Below are 24,507 nucleotides of genomic sequence, written 5' to 3' on the forward strand. Positions count from 1 at the left end.
GTACTTTGTGAGGCTACATCAATCACAACGGAATTCATATCCACGTTCAATGAACAGGGAAGAAGGGATACGCCTTAATTTTTTTTACTCAATTTTATCGAATAAATCAACAAATTTTAGATGTTCTTACTTAACATAGTATAATATAATATAATGTCCTCAAAAAACATCCATTCACAAAAATTATTTAAGAAGAAATGCAAATACTTTCCATATAGGTACCTAATAATAATGTTGAAATACTTAATTATTTGGTAATTAGACAGTTAGTAAGTTGATGAGAAAAAATATTTAAGTTAAGTTGATAAACAGTTAATAAACAATATATTCAATACTAAAATTTTAGTCATAAGAAAATGATTAACTCATTTAAAAAAGTTAATTAAATTATGTGTGATTACTACCTTGGTCAAACTAGATAGACAATAGGTTCAACTATTGTTTAATGTATACTGGCAGTAACATACAACACTACCTACTAAAGTACATAATTTAAAATTGCCAAAATGTAAAATATTACATTAATAATAATAAAAATGCTGCCAATCTCGAGCTGTGTGCAGCACATATTTTTATCTGTATTCTGTACAGTGCAGTGTGTATTAGTTTCCTAATTAAATAATGAATTCAAGAGTTAAAATACCATTGTTCAACTTTATTTTTTTTTAAATACATAAAAAATACTTGTCAAATATAACCTAACCTACATACGTTTTAAATCTTAAAATACAATTAAAACTAATAATAATAGATACAAATTTAATTAATTATTACAATTCCCAAAAACTCTCATCAACAGATTGTAAAAACAATAGCATATTTAATTTTTTGCTAGTCAAACGGTTTCGTTGTTGGTTCATAGTCAAGCCTGCTTTAGAGAATAGTCTTTCACTGGGTACCGAAGTAGCTACTGTGCTTAAATATTTTAAAGCTACTTTGACAAGATTTGGATAAACTGTGGACATATCTTTCCACAGTAATAACGGACTGTCCGTCAACCGACCTACAGCACTTTTCAAATATAAATTTAGTTCAGATGGATAACCAATTTCTTCTCTTGTGGCTCGCCCACGACTACGGCTACTTTGTTGTACAATTTTTTCGTGATTATTCCATAAATTAAATTCTTTATTTTCTGAAAATTAATAATATATTTTTATAAATAAATTACCTACATGACAAATAATATTTTTTACTACTCACGAGATGAATCAGAAGAATCAGATGAACTTTCAGATGTTCCTTCACACGACTTAATTTCTTCAGCTATTTTGGTTAACATTTTAGATAATGAGACTGAATTTTTAAAATACAACCTTTTGAATCTAGGATCTAATATTGTAGCAATTGCTAAAAATGTAACGTTTTCAATTTGTCCTAGTCGCTTTGAACACTCTAATTTTAATGCATTTTTTAGTTGATTGCTAAGAATTTGAGTTGTTGTTGCCTCATCAATTTTTGTTTCTAATAAGTGCACAATTGGTATGACCATACTACTAGAAACATATTGTTCACCACATAATTCTTTTGTTGCTGCTTCCAATGGCCTTAAAACAGTAATTATTTCAATAATTTCTTCTATATCTTTAGCACAAACCATTGGAGGAGCGGAGATATTACGATTTACAATATCGTTAATGAATGGACGTAGAGCAATAAATCGTTCAAGCATATAAAATGTACTATTCCACCTCGTTGCAACTTCTTGAATGAGTTTACTATTTGAAACTTTTCTTAGTTCATCACTAGCTACTACCGAATGTTTAAACCATGTTACAATAGATTTTACGTTTTTAATAAGTAAACTTAAATCAGCGACTCTGGAGATAGCACTTTGAGCTACCAAGTTTAATGTATGGGCGAAGCATGGTATGTGACGTGGCTTATTGGGATTTCCAAACAATAAATCAACAGCTTTTGTTATGTTCGCAGCTCCATCAGTAACAATTGCAGTTATGGTTTCCAAAGAAATGTTCCATTGGATACATACCTCATTTAATGTATCAGCAATGTACTGAGATGTATGCCTTTCTTGGAGATTACAAACACATTACAAACAAGTTATTTATAACAAATACAATACATAGTTTGTTATATGATATAATTATTTAATATGAGTTGGTACTTAGTAATATAAAGCTGTTAAAAAATGTATAATAAATATATTGTGATAAAATATTTTAAATTAATTGTATGGGAATCAAAAAATTGTAAAAAAACAAAAATTTTTCTACTATAAATTTTTCCTTGATTCTTTACATTATAAAATATAAGTAAACAAGAAAATAACTTACCACTCGTTTTTAACGTTTTCTGACATAATTGGCAAGTCGCTGTACCATTATTATTTTTCGTAAAATGTTTCCATACTATACTGGGACTCATCGTTTCGCTGACAGTGACCAAGGAATTAACAAAAAAATTATCAAGTTTAAATCACAGTTTATTCATCACATATCACAATAAATAAAAATTAACAAACCGCACGATCAACTATCAACCATCAAGTATCTATCAACAACGACGATTGACAAACGACAAAATTAATATTACAATATATGATAATAAGCAGTGTGATAGCCTGCTGTGTGATTCCTCTATCTAAAATCTGTTATCAGTTAATCAGTGATTCACAAAAGAAAAAACATCGGACCATAAACTCGATGTTTTTTTCGATGTATCGAAGACTAAACATCGATGGTAAAACATCGATATATCGACCAAAAACATCGATGTTTTTTACCCATCCCTAGTTTTAGTGTCATTTTTTTCACCTACATTTATATTTTATACAAATTTCATACATTATATAACAATGATACCTAGTATAATATCCAATCATAAAAATACGATTAAGTAGATGTCGCTCTTCTGTACAGTAGGTTACAAGTGGGTCACTGTAATGGATGGTATTAAATTTGAATTCAATGATATAACATAATTGTATAAGAAAAACGATTCCGAGCGAAAACTGTCAGTCAGCCTATGATATTACCAAGTATATTTGATGATATTGTAAATAAAGTAATTTATATATAACCTATTTACGTGGGACCTTGATTTAAATTTTCAATCCTTAGCTCTAACAGTTGAACATTTTAACTACAAAATAATTATTACATTTTAAATTTGATAAATTTTGTCTAAATTCTAACTTTAAATGCTTATAAAAAAAAATTGTGCCTATGTATTTTTGCATTAAATTTTCACGCTTTTTTACCTAACAAATAACATTTTATTGATATTTATAGAAAAAAAAATTGATAACTTTTTTTATTGTTATTATTTAACATTCCCAATGTAATTACTTAAAAAAATTAAGTCTTGCAAACACCTATTATGATTATTATATATTTTTATGTACCTACTTACAATACATCATTATAATATTTAGGTATACATTATGTATCTGAAATTACCTATTTATATGAAATAATAATAATTTAAATACTGTTTTTGATGTGACTTTTTTGTTATTATTGTAACATTTATAAAAGAACATGATTAAATTGATGAATATTTAAATGACAATGGAAATATTATAATAATTTCCGTTTTTCATAAATATGTCCAAATCGATAAATCTACAGTATAAATATATTTTTGAGCCTTAGATCATGCTTGATAACTTTTGGATGAACTTTGGCCTAAAGAAAGTCCATCATCTTCACTACTAGTTTTTTTAACAAACGATGGATTTATTAAAATAGCTTCATCCATCATTCGTACTGTACTGCTAAATGATATCTTATTAGTTACCTAAAAAATCATAATTTTAATATTATATAGTTAATATTTCATAAATTATAAATATTTTTAAGAATTTACTTCATCTAAAATTTTTTTTAGAACACTTGGGTCTTCATATTTCTTGGGTGGATCATTAAACATAATTGTACCTTCTTTACGGTTGATCTTGCCATAAATTTCACCAGATTCAATCTAAAATTGTAAATATATTTAATATTTTATTTAAAATTTCTCTTGTTTTAAATACCATGGCCATTAGATGTTCTTCGGCTTCTACTATATTAGGAAGATTGATTCTTTGTGCTAAATCAGATATTGACATATTCAAAAAAGTGTTTGTCAATTTATGTATATTCTTCCTGTGCAATGCTTTTACGACTTGTTTTACTAATCCTTTATTATTATCTCTATATTAGTTAACAAAAAATCTCGTGTCAACTTTATAAGTTTAGATTACAAAAATAAAAACAAACCTTAGATAAATATCATGGTATTTGTTGATTGTCCTTTGTAGTTCCTCTGGATCACCACTTTGATACGCTGGTATTATATCCAAATATGCTTGGCACACAGGTTTTAGCACTCTTTCAATGAGGGCTGGTGATAACTTTGGAAGTGCAGGTACAGTTCCTAAATGTATAATTGAGACCAAAACAAATTTCTTATATGATTCTATCATGATTTGAGTCAGCAAAGGAAGTAAAGTTGTAAGAGCAATTTCAAAGAATGTAATTGCTCTTGAATAATTCTTCATTGCAGAGTAGATTACACCACCCAAATAGTAGTAACTTAAAAAAAATTTTGAATCGAACGTCACTCCAGGCTGAAAACAAAATAAATTATAAAATTACTTTAATTTTGTAAACAAATAAAAATTAAATTACATTAAGATTTAAGTTTATATTAAGTTTAATTAAATATAACTGTATCGGAAGATTCAATACAAAAATATATATATGGAATCTTTTTTAAATATAATCTACAGATAATTTAAGACAGAGATCCTCAGATTACATGTTAAAATAATGAAGTTTTTTTTTTCATAATGAACAAAAGAAATATATTAAATATATATTTAATATTATAAATTAGAGTTCAGATCTGGTAGGAATTTAATTATTTTTCATTTTGGTCTAGTATAAATATATAAATTTGATCCATACTACAAAGAATATTATGCTCTTGGTATAACAAATTTTGATGTAACAAACTTTCAATATAAGTACCAAACTTTTTCCTCAGACCCTTGAAATTTGTTTTATTACGAGTTGATTTTATTAAGAAATAAGAATTTAAAGCCAGTTAAATACCTTCAAGTTAAAAATGTTATTAATTCATACTTGGAATTAGATGTGTTAAAATTCAATGTGAACGGATCACATCGAACAGGTCAAAGTAGTGAACGAGACCGATCGGGATCGCCGAATGACTTGATTTGGGTCACCAAATACTGTTTGTTTTTTAACATCTGAACACTTTGAACGACGGAATGACTGAACCGTTGAATGTGATAATAATAGAGAATAGTGAAAAATTCACGATATTTTTATGATAATATATTATAACTATATGCAGTGTTCAGAAAATTGGAATGTTCGCTAAAAAATTAAATTCGTTCACGTCTTTAGGAAAAAAAAATACATTAATTTAATTTTTTTTGTATGTATGGTTTAAATACTGATACAAAATCGTAGACATCACAATATTATTGTTTTTTTTTTGTTGAACTGGACATGCGCGTATTTTATTTTTATAATTCGTAATATATTATAAATAACAAATAAATTTGAACGTATTAAAAATCTTTCTATTTCATTAAATATATAAACGTCATTCATGTATCGTTCACTAAATGTGAACGTGTGTAGTTTACTAGTTCAAGAACGACATTCTTTCCAAACACAGAATTTATATGACACTTTCAAGTTTCAACTTTGTAGATTGTGATTTTCTTTAACATAGTTTGTAATTTGTTATTTAAACATTATTAGTCTAGTACTATCTAAAGTATACAATAATAGATAACTTTATCAATATTTGGACCAATGTCCAATAGGGCACTGGAAAATAGGACAAAAAACAAATGAATAATATTGAACAAATCATATGAACGGGTCTTTTAGATGACTCGATCTGAAGAACCGAATCATTCAATTGACCTGTTTTGCCCGTCACTACTTAAAATATCTTGGTAGGTAGGTATAGTAGATTAAAAATAATAGCGATATTTTTTATTAACAAAATACCTACTCATTTGTAGAGCAACTAATTACTAATGAGTCCTACTTACTTCATCAGTTCCCAATACATATATATCCTGATCCAAAAGACTTAGGGCAGGCTTAAGATTATTGGACATTAAACAGGCTTGGCATAAAAGACAATGAAGTTGAGTTAATTGATATGGTTTCTCCTGCAGTTTACATATAGCACGCCTTATAATTGGAATAGCAGACATAGGTTTCTCCATATCACCAAGATTAGTCAACATAGCTTTCATCACATTAGCCACTATAAAACAAGATCAAAAATGAGATCAAATAGTCTATACTGCAAAAATAAAATTAGAAATTAACTTACATGGTTCAGCCAAAACTCTGAGTTCATCTTCACTGATAGTGACAACAAAGTCATTAATTTGTGTTGCTATTGCTGTATGATATTGAACTCCTGGTATATCCGGGGGTTTTTGGGCAATAGCTTTAACACCCAAAACAGTAAGTACTGTGATTGAGTTCTCATGAACATCAAGTGCCTCAAGAACACTATCTAAATTAGTAATATATTTATGTAGTGTTTCCGACTGTTTGGAAAGATATTCGGTAAGTTCTCGATTGTCAGCTGCAAAAACATAAATTACGCTTAATATCAGAAGGAAATGTAAATTCAATATAATATTTAGTTATTATGACAAATAATGATTTTATTAATTAAATTGGTGAGCAATCTAATTTGTTTGAAAAGAGTTCTAAATTTAGAGAATAGGGAAATCATTAAAATACGATTGTAAGTACCAATTTATCATTGGTATTTAAACATTTAGCAGAGTTTTGTGTGGGTAGGTATCTAATTCGTACTCACCCGAGTTGGCCAAATTTCTGACGGTCAGCACGAACTGGTCAAGTTGAGGGACCGCCATGTCGCTGTCCATATTTTTTTCGCAATGGTTGTTTATAAATTTATAGTAATAAATATTATTAATTTCACGTCCGTCGTGAAACAATCTAACAAAGAATAATGTGTTTATATTGTGTACCTATGTACTATGTAGTAAGAAATACAGGACGTCTCCAGTCTCCACTCGGCACTCACCACTCACCCGTCCACAATCCTATGATAATATGATTAGTTCTGTTGTGTTCATAATTGTCAGTGTGTCACACAAGCAAATATAACAAAATTAAATGCGCATCAATTATACCGCGTTATAGGTTAGGTGGTATCAACCATGATTTAGTGTGACTATTGAAGATAAGGCGAAAAGGCCGGTAACAATCGGCAAAAAATAATAAACAGTGCATAAAGTATATTAAACAATAAACAGTTATTAGTTACCTATTAGTTTATTATTCTTGGTATAGAATTGTCTTAGCACGATATAATTTAATATGATTTAAAAATATAATAAAACTGTGGTCTCTAGTCTTCATGACGGTTTCATTCCTTCATTGTCTAGTTCACGCCGCATACAAAGGACCACAACCCTTATCACCTAAGGTAATATTATGGTAAACATAATATTACATTATATGATCATGATTATGACCAATCAGTGGGCACGATTATGATTAAAGATATTAGTATTAGATAACCATAACTTAGTAGCCGGCAAAACGATGACGGACGACTGAGGACGTGAAAATATATAGTTTCACGTCGCAGAGTCGGATCTCGGATGTGTAAATAGTATTCACTGTTATACATTTTTTAACGTTTATTTTCACAGCCTTCAGTAATCCGACTATCAAGATGCCCGAAGGTGTTGAAGAAGTTCCTACCATCGGCATTATTTATCCACCGCCAGAAGTAAGGAGTATCCTTTATTTGACGACATTGATTATATTAATTTTATTTTGAATTTTTTTTTTGTTTTACAACACACCTATAGTTTTGTACCTAATATACTGATTACATATGACATCTATTTAGATATATGAGTATACAATAGTTAATAGTTTACTAAGTTCTTATTGTATAACTTCTCTGAAAAAAATAAGAAGATCACCTTTGGACAGAGAATCCAGTCTAAATCTTACTGCACGGCAGCAAGGGTCAAACCAAATTTCATTAGCGATTTCAGAGATGTCATCACTAAGCAATGTATATAATATGTTTGTAATTCATTTAATAGTTTCTTAACCGCCTCTAAATCAAGATATTGTCGATAAAACTGCCAGTTTTGTAGCACGAAATGGACCAGAATTTGAGTCTCGTATTCGTCAAAATGAATTGGGTAATCCCAAATTCAATTTTCTTACCCAAGGCGATCCTTACCATGCATACTATGTACACAAAGTCAAAGACCTCAGGGAAAAAGCTGGTAAGTATTAATTGTATTAATTGTGTTGTAGTACTTGCTTAAATATTTTATTTTGCTTTAGCACAAGAACCAACCTTACCACCTAAAGAAACAAAAAGCATGTCAACTGCTACCCAACTTAAACAACAAGAGCTCCTGAAACAAGTACAGGAAGCAATATTTGTACCAAAAGATCCGCCAAAAGAATTTGAATTCATTGCTGATCCTCCATCAATATCAGCTCTTGACTTGTATTTATTAATAATTAACTTTGCCAATAAACATTAACCAATATATTTTGAAATTTCAGAGATATAGTGAAGCTTACAGCATTATTTGTTGCTCGTAATGGCAGACAGTTTTTAACCAATCTGATGGCAAGAGAACAACGTAACTTTCAGTTTGACTTTTTACGTCCACAACATTCACTATTTCAATATTTCACAAAGCTTCTTGAACAGTATACTAAAGTGTTGATGCCTCCTAAAGATCTTATGAAGTGTTTAAAAGAAGAAAGTTATGATCGACAACAAATTTTAGATGATGTCAAATATCGTTCTGAATGGCAAAAACACCAAGATGCTTTACGTAGAAAAGAAGAACAGCTTATAGAAAAAGAAAGATGTAAGTTTTATTAAGATACTCTAGCTTTTGATAATCTCATAAAATGCATATATTTTTCAGTGGCCTATGCTCAGATCGATTGGCATGATTTTGTTGTTGTTGAAACTGTTGACTTTCAATACGGTGAAATTGGCAATTTCCCTCCACCAACTACACCAGATCAAGTTGGTGTGCGTACATTGATGCAAGAACGTGTAGATAATGGAGAAGAAGCTGTTGAAATGAGTGATGCAGAAGACGATATGCAGGTAGACAGTGATGATGAAATGGAAAAACGAGTTAATGGTAGGATGTACGCACCAGAAAATGAACTCAGAGTGCCCGGTGAAGAGAAATCCAGTAGAGACAACAACCAGGTAATATTTAAAATTTTTATTTATATATTAAAACATTTAAAACAGTAGTTGGCGGCCCGCAAGACTATTTTTATACGACCCGCTTTAAATTCTACAATTACAACATTTAATTGAATATCATATTAAAATAATCATATTGTATAAATATAATTGAAATATATTAAATATTTTCAATTACTCGCCAATCCATCAAATATTGATGTTGAATATATCCCTGTTGAGCTTCAAGTGGAAATAATAGATTTGCAGTCACAAGATATCCTGAAAAACTCATTCAAAGCATCGCATTTACTTTTTTCACTAAAATTCCTGCAGCATTTTCTAAAATTAAAAATAAAGTTACAAAATACTTCAGTATGTTTAGATACACTTATGTGTGTGAACAGGTCTTTTTTCATATGAAAAAAATTAAAAACCCGTACCGATCACACTTAACTGATGACCATCACCAACATGCACTTAGAGCGGTCACAAGTAATTTGAAAAAATAATAAACAAAAATCACATTAAGCATTTTACCAAACAGTTGTAATTTTCATACTTTTAAATTATAATTATATTAAAAACTAATTTTTATTTTTACATTTTATTATTTTAAAATTTTAAACAGTATTTTTTATAAATAACTTAAGAATATAAAATGTTTATTTTTATCTGTCCCGCGAATTCTTTCTAATTTGTAAATGTGGCCTAGGAGTCCAAGAAGGTTGCCGACCACTGTACTAAAACATTATTATACTATTAAATTTAAATAAAAAAAAGGTTCAAGACATGGATGAATCGTCCAGTGATGATGATGGTGATTTACCACCAGGTGTTTCGAAATCTGATAGTCGTTCAAACCAAATGGCTCAGCCGTCTGTTCCAGAAAAGGTTATTGTGAAAAAGGGATATAATCCCAAACAAAGTAAGATTTAATTTACCTGATATAATACATGTATATTAGTTGTACTACTATTTGACTTTATATTTACAGTTGTTCGAGCACCAGTTAAAGCACCTCCTGAAGAATATTTAATATCTCCAATTACTGGAGAAAAGATACCTGCAAGCAAAGTCCAAGAACATATGAGAATTGGATTATTAGATCCCCGTTGGGTAGAACAACGAGACAAGCATATCAGTGATAAAATGAACCAGGAATCTGTATATGCTCCAGGTAACTTTTGAAAAAAAAAATAGTTTATAATTTGTTTTCATAATTATTATTTTATCCATCTAGGAGCTGCTATTGAGGCTAGTTTAAAACAGTTGGCTGAACGTCGTACTGATATATTTGGTGTTGGTGTTGAAGAAACTGCCATTGGTAAAAAAATTGGGGAAGAAGAAACTAGAAAAGATGATAAGGTAAGAAATAGAAATGGTTTATACAAAAATGGATTAAAAAGGTAATTTGATTTTTTTAGGCTACATGGGATGGGCACACCTCTAGTGTAGAAGCTGCAACTCGTGCAGCACGAGCTAATATCACCCTAGAAGATCAAATTCACCAAATTCATAAAGTTAAAGGTCTAATTCATGATGACGAAAAAGAAAAAATTGGTCCAAAACCTGTATCAGGTACAGTAACTATTTCTCATCCGCCTACTTCTCAAGCCGTTTCTGTACAAATGTCAATGGCTAGTAATATGCAAAACGCAATGATGCAACCACATGCCCCTAACATGATGCAATCACAACCTATGATGATGGTTCAGCAACAACAACAGATGATGGGTGAGCTTAAAATTTAATTTGACTTTGAGACTGTCTATATAACTAATAACATTATCTATTTATGTACCTCAAGTTTTTCTTATTTCATACCTAAAATTAAGTAATTATTAAACTTTATTTTTAGTTATTTCAGATATTTAGTTCCCTATAATATATCATGTAGTTTATGTTTGCCATTGTGATATGTTTTGTAAAAAATAAGATTTTTGTTAAAACATAATTTTTTTTTATGCTCAAAATCTTTTATAAATAATATTTATTCTTAATTACTTATTGGTATTTATTTGTTTTCAGTTTCACAACCTCAAGCTTATCAAGTAATGCAGCCCCAAATGCCACCAAATCCATTTTTGGGAGCTGCTAGAGGAATGATGCAACCTCCATTACCTCAGGTATGTATACATTAATAATGTTTTACCATTAAATAATAAAAAAAAGGTTCGGTTAATTATCATACAAAACTTTTTAATTAGCCTGTAATGAAGCACGTAATGGAAATTTCTGAAGATGAACCGCTTATGAAAAAACAGAAGACTGAAGATTCTTTAGAACCTGAAATACAGTTTATGATGAAGTTTAATGTAAATAGTTAAAATTACTTTTCTAAAAATTCTAGAATCATCCACTAACCAATTATACATTTTAGGGTCCTGTCATGTTTAATGTTGGAACACCTGTTCTCACCGACAAACCAGAATGGGCCCTCAATGGACAGATATTAAATATAACATTACCGCTTCAAGAAACGGTGTCTGTGATTAAGACAAAAATTCATGAGTTAACTGGAATGCCACCTGGCAAACAAAAACTACAATGTGATGTATGTAAACAAATTCTAACTATACAATTATGTGCAAAAGTAATGAATTAAATTGTTTTAAAATCATTTTTCTAGGGATTATTCTTCAAAGATTCCAATACGTTAGCTTATTATAATATAGGACCTGGTTCAACCATTCATTTGCAATTGAAAGAACGTGGTGGTCGTAAAAAGTAATCGTAAAAAAATAAAAATCATGTTATTTACTATTGTAATATTTGATAATATATAAATATATTTACTAATTATTCATTGCCTAAAATAAAATATGTATTTAAGTATCAATAATGTCCTAATGTAAAACCAGTTCTGTTTATAAATGTATTTTATATTCTAGTTGCAGATAGCACCTCTTATTAATAATATTATTGTACTGCTTGACCATCGGAGTGAAAATCTAAAAATAACAATAATAAATTAGTATTATTTTTGTACAAATATGTATCTTTGACTTACTTTATAAATCAAAAGTATCTTTATGAGGAGAAAAGCTAACTTGGGAGGAGCGGCAGTGGTTACCACTGATTGAAATTAATCGATGCAGTAACTACATTTTGCTTTGTATAAGTCCATGTCCATGTGCATCCTGCTATATACTACTGAGAAATGGCCAAATGGGTACACCTTTCTAAAACTATGTTACACGTAAATAATCTGCTGAGAAAATGAAGAAAATGCTTGTACTGACTTGTGTATTAATAGGCGCGTTAAAAACATCAAATACAATTTTATTAATTATATTAATTTGTATTATTTTATCTGTTCAGTGTTAACTCAATGATTAGATCATATCTACATAAGCAATATAATTAATTTTCCAAGTACCTATAACTGTTAATTAAAACTTTTGTAAAATAGTTACTGGAATAGTGTTTATACCAAAAACATTGTTGTAGGTTGTGTAGGTAGGTACCTCGTACAGTTAAACAATAATATATCGATTTGGGAAAGAAACATATTGTACCTACTGATTTTCAATATTGTTTTTGCTGAATACTATGTAGTATGTATGCTATAATTTTTATAATTTACATTTTATACATAACTATAATGGCTAATCTACAGGTTTCTATACAAGATGTAATAGGAAGATCTGACAAATGAAAAATTGATACTTGTTAAACGTATGGAAAAATAATGACTATAATTATATGGATGGTAAATAACTTAAGTTTTACTTGTGTCTGAAAATTCCCAAAAACAATATTTGGAAAAAAGTTAATACGTCTCGAACTAATTTACCTACTCCAAAATAATATTGATGTTTCAGAAAATTGTGGAAAATAAACTACTTACTTGACTTAAATAAACGTTTACAACAACAACATTTTTCTAAAAATTAGATTTACAAATAGACTATTTTGATTTTTGTCAAATAAAATGTAATAGGTACAGTTTTAAAAAATTGTAAAGACTGCAAACAAATAAAGATTGCACCATGCAGGGGCCCGACACTTTTAAAAGTTTGGGGCCACTCGATAATATGGATATCAAAATGGCATAAACTATAATGGTAGTAAAATGCAGTGTTTAGCAAGTTTCTTATAAAAAGGAATTCGTTCCTTTGGAAAATGAACGAGTTCCTTTTTTAGTTCCAAATAAAATTAAAATTCTTATTTAATCACTTATGTTTTTTTTCATATGCATACTTCTTTAATTTTTAATTATAATATATAACTACTAGTAGGTACATATTTTATAATTCTGTTTTTAGATTTTCTTTAAAATTAAATTGTTGGACAACGTATGTCGATTGTCTTAACGTCGATACTCGATAACGAACACTAATTAACAATATACATTATACACATTAAAAAATATATATCTTAATTTCAATTATTTACATAATTGTCTGTGTAAATTATTGTAACTTGAAAGAAACGAACAATTTTGTTATTTTTCCTTGAAAAAAAAGAACTAGTTCATTTTCTCGTTCTCTTTTTATAAAAAGGAAATCGTGCCGTTCATTAAAAAGGAATTCGTTCCAGGAATCCGTTCCTTCCAAACACTAGTAAAATGTATGTACCTATAATTTTTTTCAAACAATGTTAGTAGATTTTGGTTTGAAAATTTTTTTTTCCTTGAAATTAGTGATTACTGATTTAGGTACAACTGTACAAATTATAACTGACTACAGTGTAATCAATACATCATATTGTTATAAAACTATAACGATTAATTTTAAATATATGCTGGCTCAGAACCCTCAACTATAGACGAAATTACCAAAACAAATTCATCAACTTAAATACTTGATTTGTTCATTTGCTAATCGTTTTTAATTAATTTTAGATTCTGAGCGGAGCGATGAATGTACGTATTGATTTTACAAAGATCTCTATCTGTCATCACTTTTTGTTGCAGTAAATGTGTTTAGATTTTTAACTTGTGGGTTGGTTTCTGCTAGAAAATTAGATCTGGTTGATACTTTAAGTAGCGTATTTACGAGGAGGATTCGGGTGTCGTATCAATCCGATAATTTATAAGCATTTGAAATTTAAATTTGAACAACAATTGTCAAAATCATGAAAATGTGCAAATTATTTTGTAATTAAAAATAGAGTCAATTAACTTATTACGAAACTAATGGCAAGAACATTATCTGTGGTCCTGTGTCGGTATTTTACGATAATTTAGTTTTTAAGTGGTTTAAATATTGTTATTAGGTAAAGACGTAAAGTGCATTTGTATTTTGTATCAGCTAACTGGTCACTTACTCACTTGTCAGTACATGATGGTTACCAGGTTACCTATAATATAGGTAACCTGGTAACCACCATATAGGTCCTATTTAAATGAGGTTTAGCCATTTAGGTATTGTTTGTTCTAAGAATTAATAATATAATGTACTATTCAACGAAAAAAAAATTATAATTTAGGTATGTAGGGATAATCCATACATATATTTTGTGCAGCCACAAAAATGTATATTCGGTTGAGTGAATTTTATTGTATTAATATTTATACTCGTATTTATAGGTGTCTACTAGGTAGGTACCTAAATAATGTAGGTATAACAAATTTATTTAATACAGAATATAAAGTTACCTAATATAGTTTAATATTATTATTCAAAAGAAATGCTCCAAAATGACGTCTTCGGATTCTAAATCTTGCGGTAGGTGTCCAACTTCAAGAATTTTGTAACGTTTTTTCTGCGATGCTGCAAAAGTATAATTCATATTATATTACCTATATTAATTTTATAAGGTCAGAGAAAACTAATAATTCTAATTTTATGATATAGTATTTTGTTCATGTATTCAATGAATATAATTATATTTAACAGTTCGAGAATATATAATGGTTGATGAATGATGATTATGATTATATTACATAATATAATGTCACTTTTTATTTTCTAAAAATAAAATACTTGCTTAGAATGTTTTTGCTTTCTTTCATAGTTCGAACCAACAAACCCAATGAATAGAATACAAATGTTACGATGGCCATCAAAATGAAATACATGCAAAACGTATCAAATAATAAAAACAAAACATTTCTATCATATGGACATCTTTCAGTTCTATCAAATACATGTAAAATATTATTTTTTTTTGAAAAAACATTAATTTTAATAGCTGTTATATTTTATTGTAAATTTGTATCTGTTCTTACTGTTGAATTTTCTGTGATCGAGACGAAACTGTAGCTGTATTTCTCTGTGTTGTAGTGTTTTGAAGAAAACTATTATTTAATTCCATACTTAGTTGACTAAAAACAGTGTCCGACAACCATTCGGCTAATTTTTGATGGCCTATTTTTCTTAAACAGTTAGCTATACTGAGAAAACTTTTTTCCTTTCCAGCACTGTTATTCCACGTTATTAGTAACGATAAACAAGTCTCGTCTAAGGGCAAGTCTTGTTCTGCAGAGAAATACATTTATTATTTTAAGAGAAATTTAAAAAATTGTAAGTATTATAATATATTGCGTTGTTTTCTAGTATAGGCGCCTATTAAATAATCATACAGAAAAAATACCAAGTATAGATTACCATTATTTTTATAATATTATATTCATTAAAATTTTTTTATCAATTTTTATTTATTAATGATGACATATATTAATGCTTTTTTCATATTATACAAACTGTTTCCTAATTATATATAAGTACCTATGCTATAATATTATATTAGTTTTTCCTTGCGTGTTTGATACAACGATTGAATAATACATCACACTTATAAAATACATTTGAAAAAAAAATGTAAACAATGCAAACAGTTATATTATGTGTAACTATAATTATATATTATAATCTACATAAAGTTAATGGCACGATTGCGTTATCCGCTATAATCATCATAATTACTGCGGTTTATCGATATTAGTATCTGCATTTGTTTATCATAATAACATATTACATATAACATATTCAATGGATTAATGGAATAAGCACGCAATTTTACTTAACTATAAAGTATTGTTTTTAATTAAACCTATACAATTATTTTTTATAATATATATAGGTACCTACTTCTTAATATATTATAATATTATTTATATTATACTATTCAAAAAATTAAAAACAATAAAATTATTCAATTATCCAGGGGCAACGGTTTGATGATTGTTTACCAAGTTCTTTAGCTGCCGCCGGTTCAAGGCCCTCGGCATACAAATAAGCAGTGAGTTTTACACATTCTTGTGGAGTCAAATGGTTTGCCAAATACATGAACATGGACAGGTTTACGTCTTGTGTGGAGATGATATTCGACACGAACACGGTGATGAGTACGAGGGGGACAACTATTAATTCATACATATTAATATATATTATTATGATGTGGTTTTGTTTTCGAACGACTTTTCAAACAAAGAAAAAAACCTTACCAACTGTAAATAGTTTTTACGGTAATCGTATGAAATATAATATACCTACTTTGGAAATAGGTACCTACGTAAATAGTCTTACCACAATTTGTTATTGTTTGGTGACAACTGATCGAAATCGATATAATAATATAGAGTAGTATATTATTGGTCCATAGAAACGGTCACATTGATCATACGGCGAGGTCATGTATATATAATATAATATATATATATATATATATACGTTACAGAGTACCTATAACCTATGTATTATATAGGTACATGATTATGAAGAAATAACGGGGACGCCCGTTTTCATAAAACCGTTCAAATAGTTTTTAACGAGCACGTAGGTATTATATATGTAGTGGCATTTTTAACAATTATTACATGCCAATTTATTTCAACAAAACGACACAATGTATCTACAGACTATACAGTCGAGTCTACTAATTCGATGGCATACTACATAATATTTAATAATAAAAATAATAATAATAATAATAATAATAATAGTATTAATAATAATATAACAATAAACAAAGTATATACAGTCGTCTCCCGGTACTAGGCGGTGTTCAAGGGGAATTTGAAAGAAATTTTTTTCGACAAGTCCTAGCGTTTCGAGTTGACATCGCAGATCTGCTGCAGTCGTTTTGCAAGTTCCACGTAGTCGTCGTGAATGTTTTATTTCTTCTTGCCTGTGTAGTCGGTGTTCGGCACTCCCAAGCTGTTCTTGAATGTCTCATCAGCCGTCAACGATGGGTAACCCGCGCTAGATCCTAAATCACCGTCTTGGTCGATCAAGCCGTGCTCGTGCAGGTGATGGGCATCATCGTCGTGGTGATGGTGATGGATATCGGTGGCGCCGACGTCCCGTTGCTCTTGTAGGTATGAATATTCGTCTTGGAGTGTCTGTTGCTGTGCGGCCGCTTCGTTCACATCGTAGTTGCCACCGGCCGCTCTAAAAGCCGCCAGCTGTTGCAGATAAGACGACGTTGCCTCTGCTGGGTACGCTGCCTGGTACGACGACGGTCCCTGGTAAGCCGACGGTCCTTGGTAAGCAGACGATCCCTGGTAAGCAGTCGATCCTTGCAATAACGACGACTGTGCAGCCTGGTACGATGACTGTCCCTGATAAGCAGACGGACCCTGGTAAGCCACGGCACCGTGATAGTGTGGAGCGTAAGAGTGCGTGTGATACGACGGTGCCGGATACCTGACGAGCGGTACGCGAACTGTCGGAAGTCTGGTGACGTAATGTACGGTGGTGGCGGCTGGCCTGGCCACCGGGGCCACAGGGAGCGGCCGGTACACGGGCACCGGGTACGGTTTGTACACCGTCACCGGGTACGGCTGGGCCACGGGCACGGCGACGGGCTTGATGACGGTCACCGGGTATGGTCGGTTGACGGCCACTGGGTACGGCCGAGGAACTTCAACAGCCACGGGTCGGACGACGGGCACCGGGACGGGGTGGGCGACGGGCACCGGCACTGGTTTGTGGACGACTGTGGTGGCCGTTGGATACGTGTGCACCACCGACTGATAGACGACAGGCTGGTGTTTGAACCCGTGCACAGTTGTCTCATGATGGTGGTAGTGTGCTGGTGCGTAACCGTGACTGTGATAGTGTGCCGGTGAGTATCCATGGCCGTGATAGTGTGCCGGAGCTGCATAGCCGTGAGCGTGGTAGTGGGCCGTCGCTGGAGCGTAGTGGCCGTGATAGGTGGCCGCGGCCGCACCATAGTGAGTGTGGTACGCTGGGGCGTACAGTCCATGGTACTCGCCGATGCTCCTTCTGTTGGCCGGTGGTGCTTTGTCGGTCGAACCACTGTCCTCTGCCGGTTCGCACCTTGTCGAACCGATAACGGTCACCGCGCACACCGCGTAACAGAACACCTGAAAAGAGAACAATATCCGTTTTAAACACGCATTCTGCACAAATAATCTATACATATGGTCCAACCGACAGCCCACAGCTCGTGTGACTATTCTATATGGTTGGCCATTATTTTTTTGAATAATACTAAAAGATCCGACACGGCCCGCGAAACTTTTTAAGTTTTTGAATGCGGTCTCAGAGTCCAAAAAGTGAGTGGTTGCCGACCACTGAATTCTATAACAAATTCCAAGAAAAAATTCCATCTGGCCCGCAGACTGGAAATTTATTTTTTAAATTATTATTTTACGTGGTGAACCATTGCTTTCTTCGGTTAAAATATAATAATATTTTGAAATTTGATGGCCCCGAAAAGTTTTCTAATTTTTAATAAATTAACTTTAAAAATATTATAATAATTGGTCATCCTTGATCTATGCCTATAATTGTGTTTTATGATATTGTATTAGGTATGGAACTGGTCTGAATGAATATCGTCAATTTGAATATTAGGTGTGTCACTTGTGTGGATGAAAGTGCAGTGACAGTGAAAAGCGAAATAAATATAAAAAAATATAAATATGTTATATTAATAAATATACTCTGTCCAATTGATCATTGCGCCGTTTTATAATTAAATATACTATATAGATTAAAATAAGTTAATTATTGAATTATAGTTTATCTTTTATATAAATATCAAGTACTACCTATTTGTCTACTTATAATACTTGTAAAGTTCAGGAAAAAATATGTTGCACTATTTTTTATGTCTACATATTTATTATTAATATTAAATCCTAAAGTAGGAAACGTTGATAGAAAATCTGCATATATCTTCATACCAAATATATAAAGTCAATTGTTAACAATTCCAGGTTATATTAAATATATATGTCATATAATATATTTTATTACTGGGATAAGCAAGTTAAAAAAAATATAGTATTATAATTGTTTGTAGAATGAACGCAAACCTGAACAATACAATGAAACCTAAATAGGTAAATATAGGTATCTGGTATATAAAACATCATCTGTATTAATGGCATTATAAATACCGTAAGACGTGCAATTAAAGTAAAATCAAAAATATCAGTCAAAAACGACAATAATTGTGATAATATTATGTGTAGTTATAACTTACTCATCTTTTGATTATATTGTGTTATTAAACATGAAAAAATGTCATTAAATTCAAAAACAGTCTCGGGAGCTACAGTTTTAGTTCAAATTATTACCAAGCAACGCCGTTGACCGTTGTAGCTCATATAATAGGTAGCCAGAATGTCAAATAGGTACCTATATTATATTATTGCATTGAGTCGAATACACGATGCAGCGCACTTGGGCGCACTTGCTTCGAAAACAAACAATGTATATACCTATATAAATATGTGTAATATTATACTATGATATACTTACTGAAAACGACCTCATGACTTTGTCTCGTATGGTTGTTCTTGGTGCACTACCTTGAAGACAGACGAATCGAATGAATGACAGGACAACCGTAGGTTCAGTTTTATACACTCAGGCGTGGACACATCGATTGGCTTTCACTGGATTAGATTTTCGGACTGGAAAGTTTGGCGGGTACGGGTCGTGAATAGGAAATGAAGCTCGGTGCAGGAAGAAGAACGAAACGAATCGGAACAGAAATGCGCGTTATCGTTATGTCACGAGGACGCGCCGTCACATGAATCGACAATATCAAAAATAGGATATAAGATTGTTATGATGATAATCTAATATATTAATAATAAATAATGCATCGTAAGTGCCAAAATATGTGTTAACTTTACGACCTACGTATTTCATATTATTATAGGTAATTCACGTATGATCCGAACGAATTACGTGAAAGTGAAAACAATAAACGCCATCATATACCTGCTATTGTTTCGTAATATTATATATATAAATTATTTTAACGTAGGTACGTTTAATAATGAAGGACCACTGACCAGCCTTAGTATTTAGGAAACTGGAAAATAACGAAAATTGTCCGGTGTTACCGTTTAAAGGCGCGTCGACAAGTCGAAATTGACTGCTGTTTTTTGTTTTCTTAACGATTACCTACTAATTGTAATCTCATTGTGAGTTGGGGTGTTGCAAGGGGGTTGAAGTGTTGAACTTTTTTATTGTATATAGTTTCCCGAAAATACCAAATTTTTAAATATGCCGCCAGTGTATACGTATTACGTAAACGAGAGGATTATATTAGAATAAAAAAATCCAACGGCGCTAAAATATAAATCACGAGTGACACAGTCACGCCATGTACATTTTGTACATCATAAAAAAGGATAATCAATGCCTAAACTAAAAGCATAGGCATTATAGACAATAATTATAGTTGAACTATCTATATTTATTTTTAAAAAAAAAGTGAAGTATAGCTAAACAAATGAGTTATTTTTCAATATCTATCTAGTACTCACATAAATTATAGGTTATACACAGTAAAGTTCATGATGAAATAATAATTAATAAAAGAAAATAGAAATATAACTTACTCAATTTTAGATTCTGAGTGAAACGATGAATGTATTGATTTTACAATGATGTGTGTTGTTTTAATTTTTGTTGTTGTTTCTGTCATCACCTTTTAGGACAGTAAAAATGCTTGGATTTTCTTCAACAGTATTTTTTGTGATAGGAAAGTGAATCTAGTTGGTAATTTGTGGGGTCAAAAGTAAAAAGTATTTTTCAAAAGCGCCGTGAAAAACAAAAGAAAAATTAAGGAAAAATGGGAATTTTTACGCAAAATCTGGTGCAACTATTAAACAAATGACCGCAGGTTTATGAAATTTTGACTGAATGTTTATATTTAAATTGTCTATACACCATATCATTTTCCAAATATTTTGGCTTATTTTGAGCTGTTTACGGACATTTTCAGATTTGATTTTTTTTAGTTTTTTTTTCTATAAATATCAATAAAATTTTATTTGTTGGGTAAAAAAAGCGTGAAAAATTAATGCAAAGCTCCTGATATATTGTTATAATAGCAGTTGAAAAATATTAAAAATACATGGGCACAATTTTTTTTATAAGCATTTAAAGTTCGGATTTCAACAACATTTATCAAATTTTAATTTTAATAATTATTTTGTAGTTATAGCTAAGGATTGAAAATTTATATAAAGCTTCCACGTAAATAGGTTATAATATATAAATTACTTTATTCATAATAATGTCATCAAAAATATTTAAGAAGATACAAATCATTGAATTTGTTATGATTTATTTTCTTATTTTTTAACATATCAATAGTTATTGCGCAATAACAAACCTTACACATTATTTTTTTTGTAATGTTAAGATAGTTAAATGTTATTATTGTTAAAGATAATTATTGTATTATATTTACAATATATACACGATATACAGGGATATCTCACTATGATTGTCCCCGTCAATCGCTTTTTTTAAATTAATAAGTTGTAAATATGAATTTGAAAAATGATAGATGCAAAATATTTTTATCTTTACTAGTTTTTGGAATACTTAAAGTCAAAATTCATTAGGTAATTAAAATATTTTATTCATGTTTATTAAAGGTCTGTAGAGATGGCTACTTACAGAGCTAATGAATGTAAATATTTTATAAGTAACTGTATATTAATTCCTATTCAGTATTCAAATAGTTGGTATATAGGTAATGTAAGTTTTAAATTGTACGGGTACCTAGATCATGATCTGTTGGTAAGTACTGGGTATATAAATATATAATATATTAATATTAGACATACTAGGACAGACATGGGTAGAAATTTTGTTTAAAAATAATTTAAAATTTTCTAATATTTTTTTACCTTATAATTTTTTTTAGTTATATAGGAATATAGGTTCCATTATTATCTGCATTGGTATAAATAAAAATTGATTTTTAAAAAATGACCTGATTGGTCATGTTTTTTGACGATATGTCAATGAATAATAATATTTTTTTTTGTTATTATTTGTTTGTGTAAAGATTTATTAATTAACAATAAAAATAAATTAGTTTATAATTCATCTCATGTGTTACAGATCTATACCATCATATACATACAAAGTTATATTCGTGTGAATAACTTGCATTATAATTCAATGTTCTAATCAACTATGGATATAATTTATTCTAAAATTTGAATTCGTTATATTCCACACTGTTCGCCTATTCGATTGCGATAAGTCATTTTTAAAATACAATTGCTATTGGAATTAATTTCACAAATCATAGTATCGTAGTATTATTCTTATGTATACTTTACTGTACATTTTTATCGATACTATATTATTAATTAAATATGAAATTTACGTATTTAATAACTTATTTTTTATAACTTTTTAATAACTATCAATATTATTATAATATTATACGAAGACCGTGTAAAAATGTTAGATTATATTAAATATAAATATAAATATAATATGTGGTTTGTTCCAGTGTTGGGAAAGTTCCTTTTAAAAAGGAACTCGTTCCCGTTCCTCGTTCCTACTGTAAGAAAGGAACTCGTTCCCGTTCCTCTTTCCTGTCCCGAAAAAAGAACGCGTTCCCGTTCCTTTTTAAAAAGGAACGCGTTCCCGTTCCTTCATGTTCCTTTTTTTGCAATTTGAGTGGTGGTCAATGGTGTATTTTGCGAACAATTTTTAAGTCAGAAATAATCGAACCGAGAGAGTTAACCGATTATTTCTGACTTAAAAATTTTTCGCAAAAAACACCATTGACCACCACTGAAATCGGTTAACTCACTCCTTTCTAGGAGCACCGATTTTTAACAAAAATGATTTGTCTTAGATTTTTTTTGTTATAATTCAAAAGTTGTATAGCGTAGACTTGAAACTTTATATATATACATTCATATTGCATAATTGCATAATATTATACATGTATATTACTATAGTAGTATAGTATACAGTGTATAGTGTGTACTATACACGATACACCACACATAGAGACATGCTATAGGTTATAGGCTTATAGCCCATAGGAGTATAGGACATAGTATGATACAACAATCTGTTTTTTTTTTAATTCAATTTATTTGAAAAAATATTTTTATACTGACATTTTGTTTTGTTTGAGAAGAACTAATTTGGCGCGCGGAACCGGAAACGACCTGGAACACGACACGCAGTCGACCGACGGCGTCGCGGCTCAGTTTTGGCGCGGAAACACACTATATGCGCTTCATAAAATATACTGTGGCACTCAACGTGTTAAAATTTTTTCATTATTTGAGGAACGGAAATTTTCGTTCAAGTTCCTTCAAAATAGGAACTCGTTCCCGTTCCTCGTTCCTATATTTTAAATGGAACGCGTTCCGAGCTTCGTTCCTATAAAAGGAACGCGTTCCAGGAACGCGTTCCTCAAGGAACGCGTTCCTTCCCAACACTGGTTTGTTCATATAAATAGTATGATATAGATACCTATATTATTCAAAAATGAAGTATATAATATAATCATATTTAATTATTTTCTAGTTATTTTTACGAAGGTATTATATTATTAAGGTCCAAGTAAAATTTGTCAGTCCTTAGAAATTATCAGTTATTATTGAGCTATTCATTTGAAAACGCAAATTGTTTTCGTCAAGGCATATCTGTTGCAAACATTTATCGGCGTGTAATAAGTATAAAAAATCAAACCAAAATAAATTCTGATCTCAAACATATAATATTTGCATGGTTCTTCAAGTAAAATTACTTTTTTTTCCCTACAGACCATAAGCAACAGTACCTGCTTAAACAATTACCGCAATATTTTAATATCGTGACTACCCGCATTACGGATACTTGTATGATTAAGTCAATGCGTATAATATAATAGTCGTTAGTTATTATACACAGTGTTAAAATGTGTTGACTTGAAATAATTAATATATATTATTGTGTTTTCTCGTTTGTTATAACTATAAGCCATCCAGTCAATTTTGGACATCGGCGTCCTTTAATTATTATCGTATAATAATATCTAAAATTATACCGACTGTAACGCGTCAGCCGATGGACGGGTTATATTAATGTT

General features: G+C 30.4%; 4 protein-coding genes across 6 annotated transcripts; 1 reads left to right on the plus strand and 3 right to left on the minus strand.

Moving 5' to 3' along the window:
- Positions 1-645: 645 nt before the first annotated feature.
- LOC132938388 (E3 SUMO-protein ligase ZBED1-like) lies at positions 646-2,594 on the minus strand. Of its 2 annotated transcripts, none has more exons than XM_061005186.1 (3): positions 2,295-2,594; positions 1,204-2,027; positions 646-1,135 (listed from the first exon to the last, which is right to left on the minus strand). In XM_061005186.1, the coding sequence occupies exons 1-3, from the start codon at positions 2,318-2,320 to the stop codon at positions 771-773; spliced, it is 1,215 nt and encodes a 404-aa protein (XP_060861169.1). In that variant the 5' UTR covers positions 2,321-2,594; the 3' UTR covers positions 646-770. The 2 variants fall into 2 exon arrangements, with proteins under 2 accessions (XP_060861169.1, XP_060861168.1); XM_061005185.1 differs by having other exon boundaries at positions 1,204-2,031.
- An 859-nt stretch (positions 2,595-3,453) lies between these two features.
- LOC132938387 (COP9 signalosome complex subunit 3) lies at positions 3,454-7,323 on the minus strand. Its single transcript, XM_061005184.1, has 7 exons — positions 6,832-7,323; positions 6,331-6,591; positions 6,041-6,261; positions 4,224-4,573; positions 3,998-4,157; positions 3,829-3,942; positions 3,454-3,759 (listed from the first exon to the last, which is right to left on the minus strand). Exons 1-7 carry the CDS (start codon positions 6,899-6,901, stop codon positions 3,616-3,618), a joined length of 1,320 nt encoding a protein of 439 aa, XP_060861167.1. The 5' UTR covers positions 6,902-7,323; the 3' UTR covers positions 3,454-3,615.
- On the plus strand, positions 7,283-12,225 carry LOC132938386 (splicing factor 3A subunit 1-like). Of its 2 annotated transcripts, XM_061005183.1 has the most exons (14): positions 7,283-7,467; positions 7,697-7,783; positions 8,126-8,290; positions 8,352-8,520; positions 8,580-8,893; positions 8,954-9,249; positions 10,012-10,156; positions 10,226-10,408; positions 10,472-10,596; positions 10,656-10,965; positions 11,260-11,357; positions 11,439-11,546; positions 11,612-11,785; positions 11,861-12,225. In XM_061005183.1, the coding sequence occupies exons 2-14, from the start codon at positions 7,720-7,722 to the stop codon at positions 11,960-11,962; spliced, it is 2,253 nt and encodes a 750-aa protein (XP_060861166.1). In that variant the 5' UTR covers positions 7,283-7,467; positions 7,697-7,719; the 3' UTR covers positions 11,963-12,225. The 2 variants fall into 2 exon arrangements, with proteins under 2 accessions (XP_060861166.1, XP_060861164.1); XM_061005181.1 differs by lacking the exon at positions 7,283-7,467 and having other exon boundaries at positions 7,551-7,783.
- A 4,737-nt stretch (positions 12,226-16,962) lies between these two features.
- On the minus strand, positions 16,963-20,059 carry LOC132939559 (adhesive plaque matrix protein-like). The gene is made up of 2 exons (XM_061006800.1): positions 19,914-20,059; positions 16,963-18,508 (listed from the first exon to the last, which is right to left on the minus strand). The coding sequence occupies exons 1-2, from the start codon at positions 19,926-19,928 to the stop codon at positions 17,294-17,296; spliced, it is 1,230 nt and encodes a 409-aa protein (XP_060862783.1). The 5' UTR covers positions 19,929-20,059; the 3' UTR covers positions 16,963-17,293.
- Positions 20,060-24,507: the final 4,448 nt, after the last annotated feature.

Source organism: Metopolophium dirhodum, chromosome 2 (genome assembly GCF_019925205.1).
Source record: "Metopolophium dirhodum isolate CAU chromosome 2, ASM1992520v1, whole genome shotgun sequence".
NCBI classification, from domain to species: Eukaryota; Metazoa; Arthropoda; class Insecta; order Hemiptera; family Aphididae; genus Metopolophium; species Metopolophium dirhodum.

Bases quoted from the DNA above. Each gene is read 5' to 3' on its own strand.
- LOC132938388 (XM_061005185.1), bottom strand. From the start codon at position 2,385: ATGAGTCCCAGTATAGTATGGAAACATTTTACGAAAAATAATAATGGT. The intron at 2,032-2,294 runs GTAAGTTATTTT...GTAATCTCCAAG, and splicing joins GAAAACGTTAAAAACGAGTG to AAAGGCATACATCTCAGTAC. The intron at 1,136-1,203 runs GTGAGTAGTAAA...ATTAATTTTCAG, and splicing joins TGATTCTTCTGATTCATCTC to AAAATAAAGAATTTAATTTA.
- LOC132938387 (XM_061005184.1), bottom strand. From the start codon at position 6,901: ATGGACAGCGACATGGCGGTCCCTCAACTTGACCAGTTCGTGCTGACC. The intron at 6,262-6,330 runs GTAAGTTAATTT...CTTGTTTTATAG, and splicing joins CAGAGTTTTGGCTGAACCAT to TGGCTAATGTGATGAAAGCT. The intron at 3,760-3,828 runs GTAAATTCTTAA...ATGATTTTTTAG, and splicing joins TAAAAAAAATTTTAGATGAA to GTAACTAATAAGATATCATT.
- LOC132938386 (XM_061005183.1), top strand. From the start codon at position 7,720: ATGCCCGAAGGTGTTGAAGAAGTTCCTACCATCGGCATTATTTATCCA. The intron at 8,521-8,579 runs GTATTTATTAAT...TTGAAATTTCAG, and splicing joins TCAATATCAGCTCTTGACTT to AGATATAGTGAAGCTTACAG. The intron at 10,597-10,655 runs GTAAGAAATAGA...TGATTTTTTTAG, and splicing joins AAACTAGAAAAGATGATAAG to GCTACATGGGATGGGCACAC.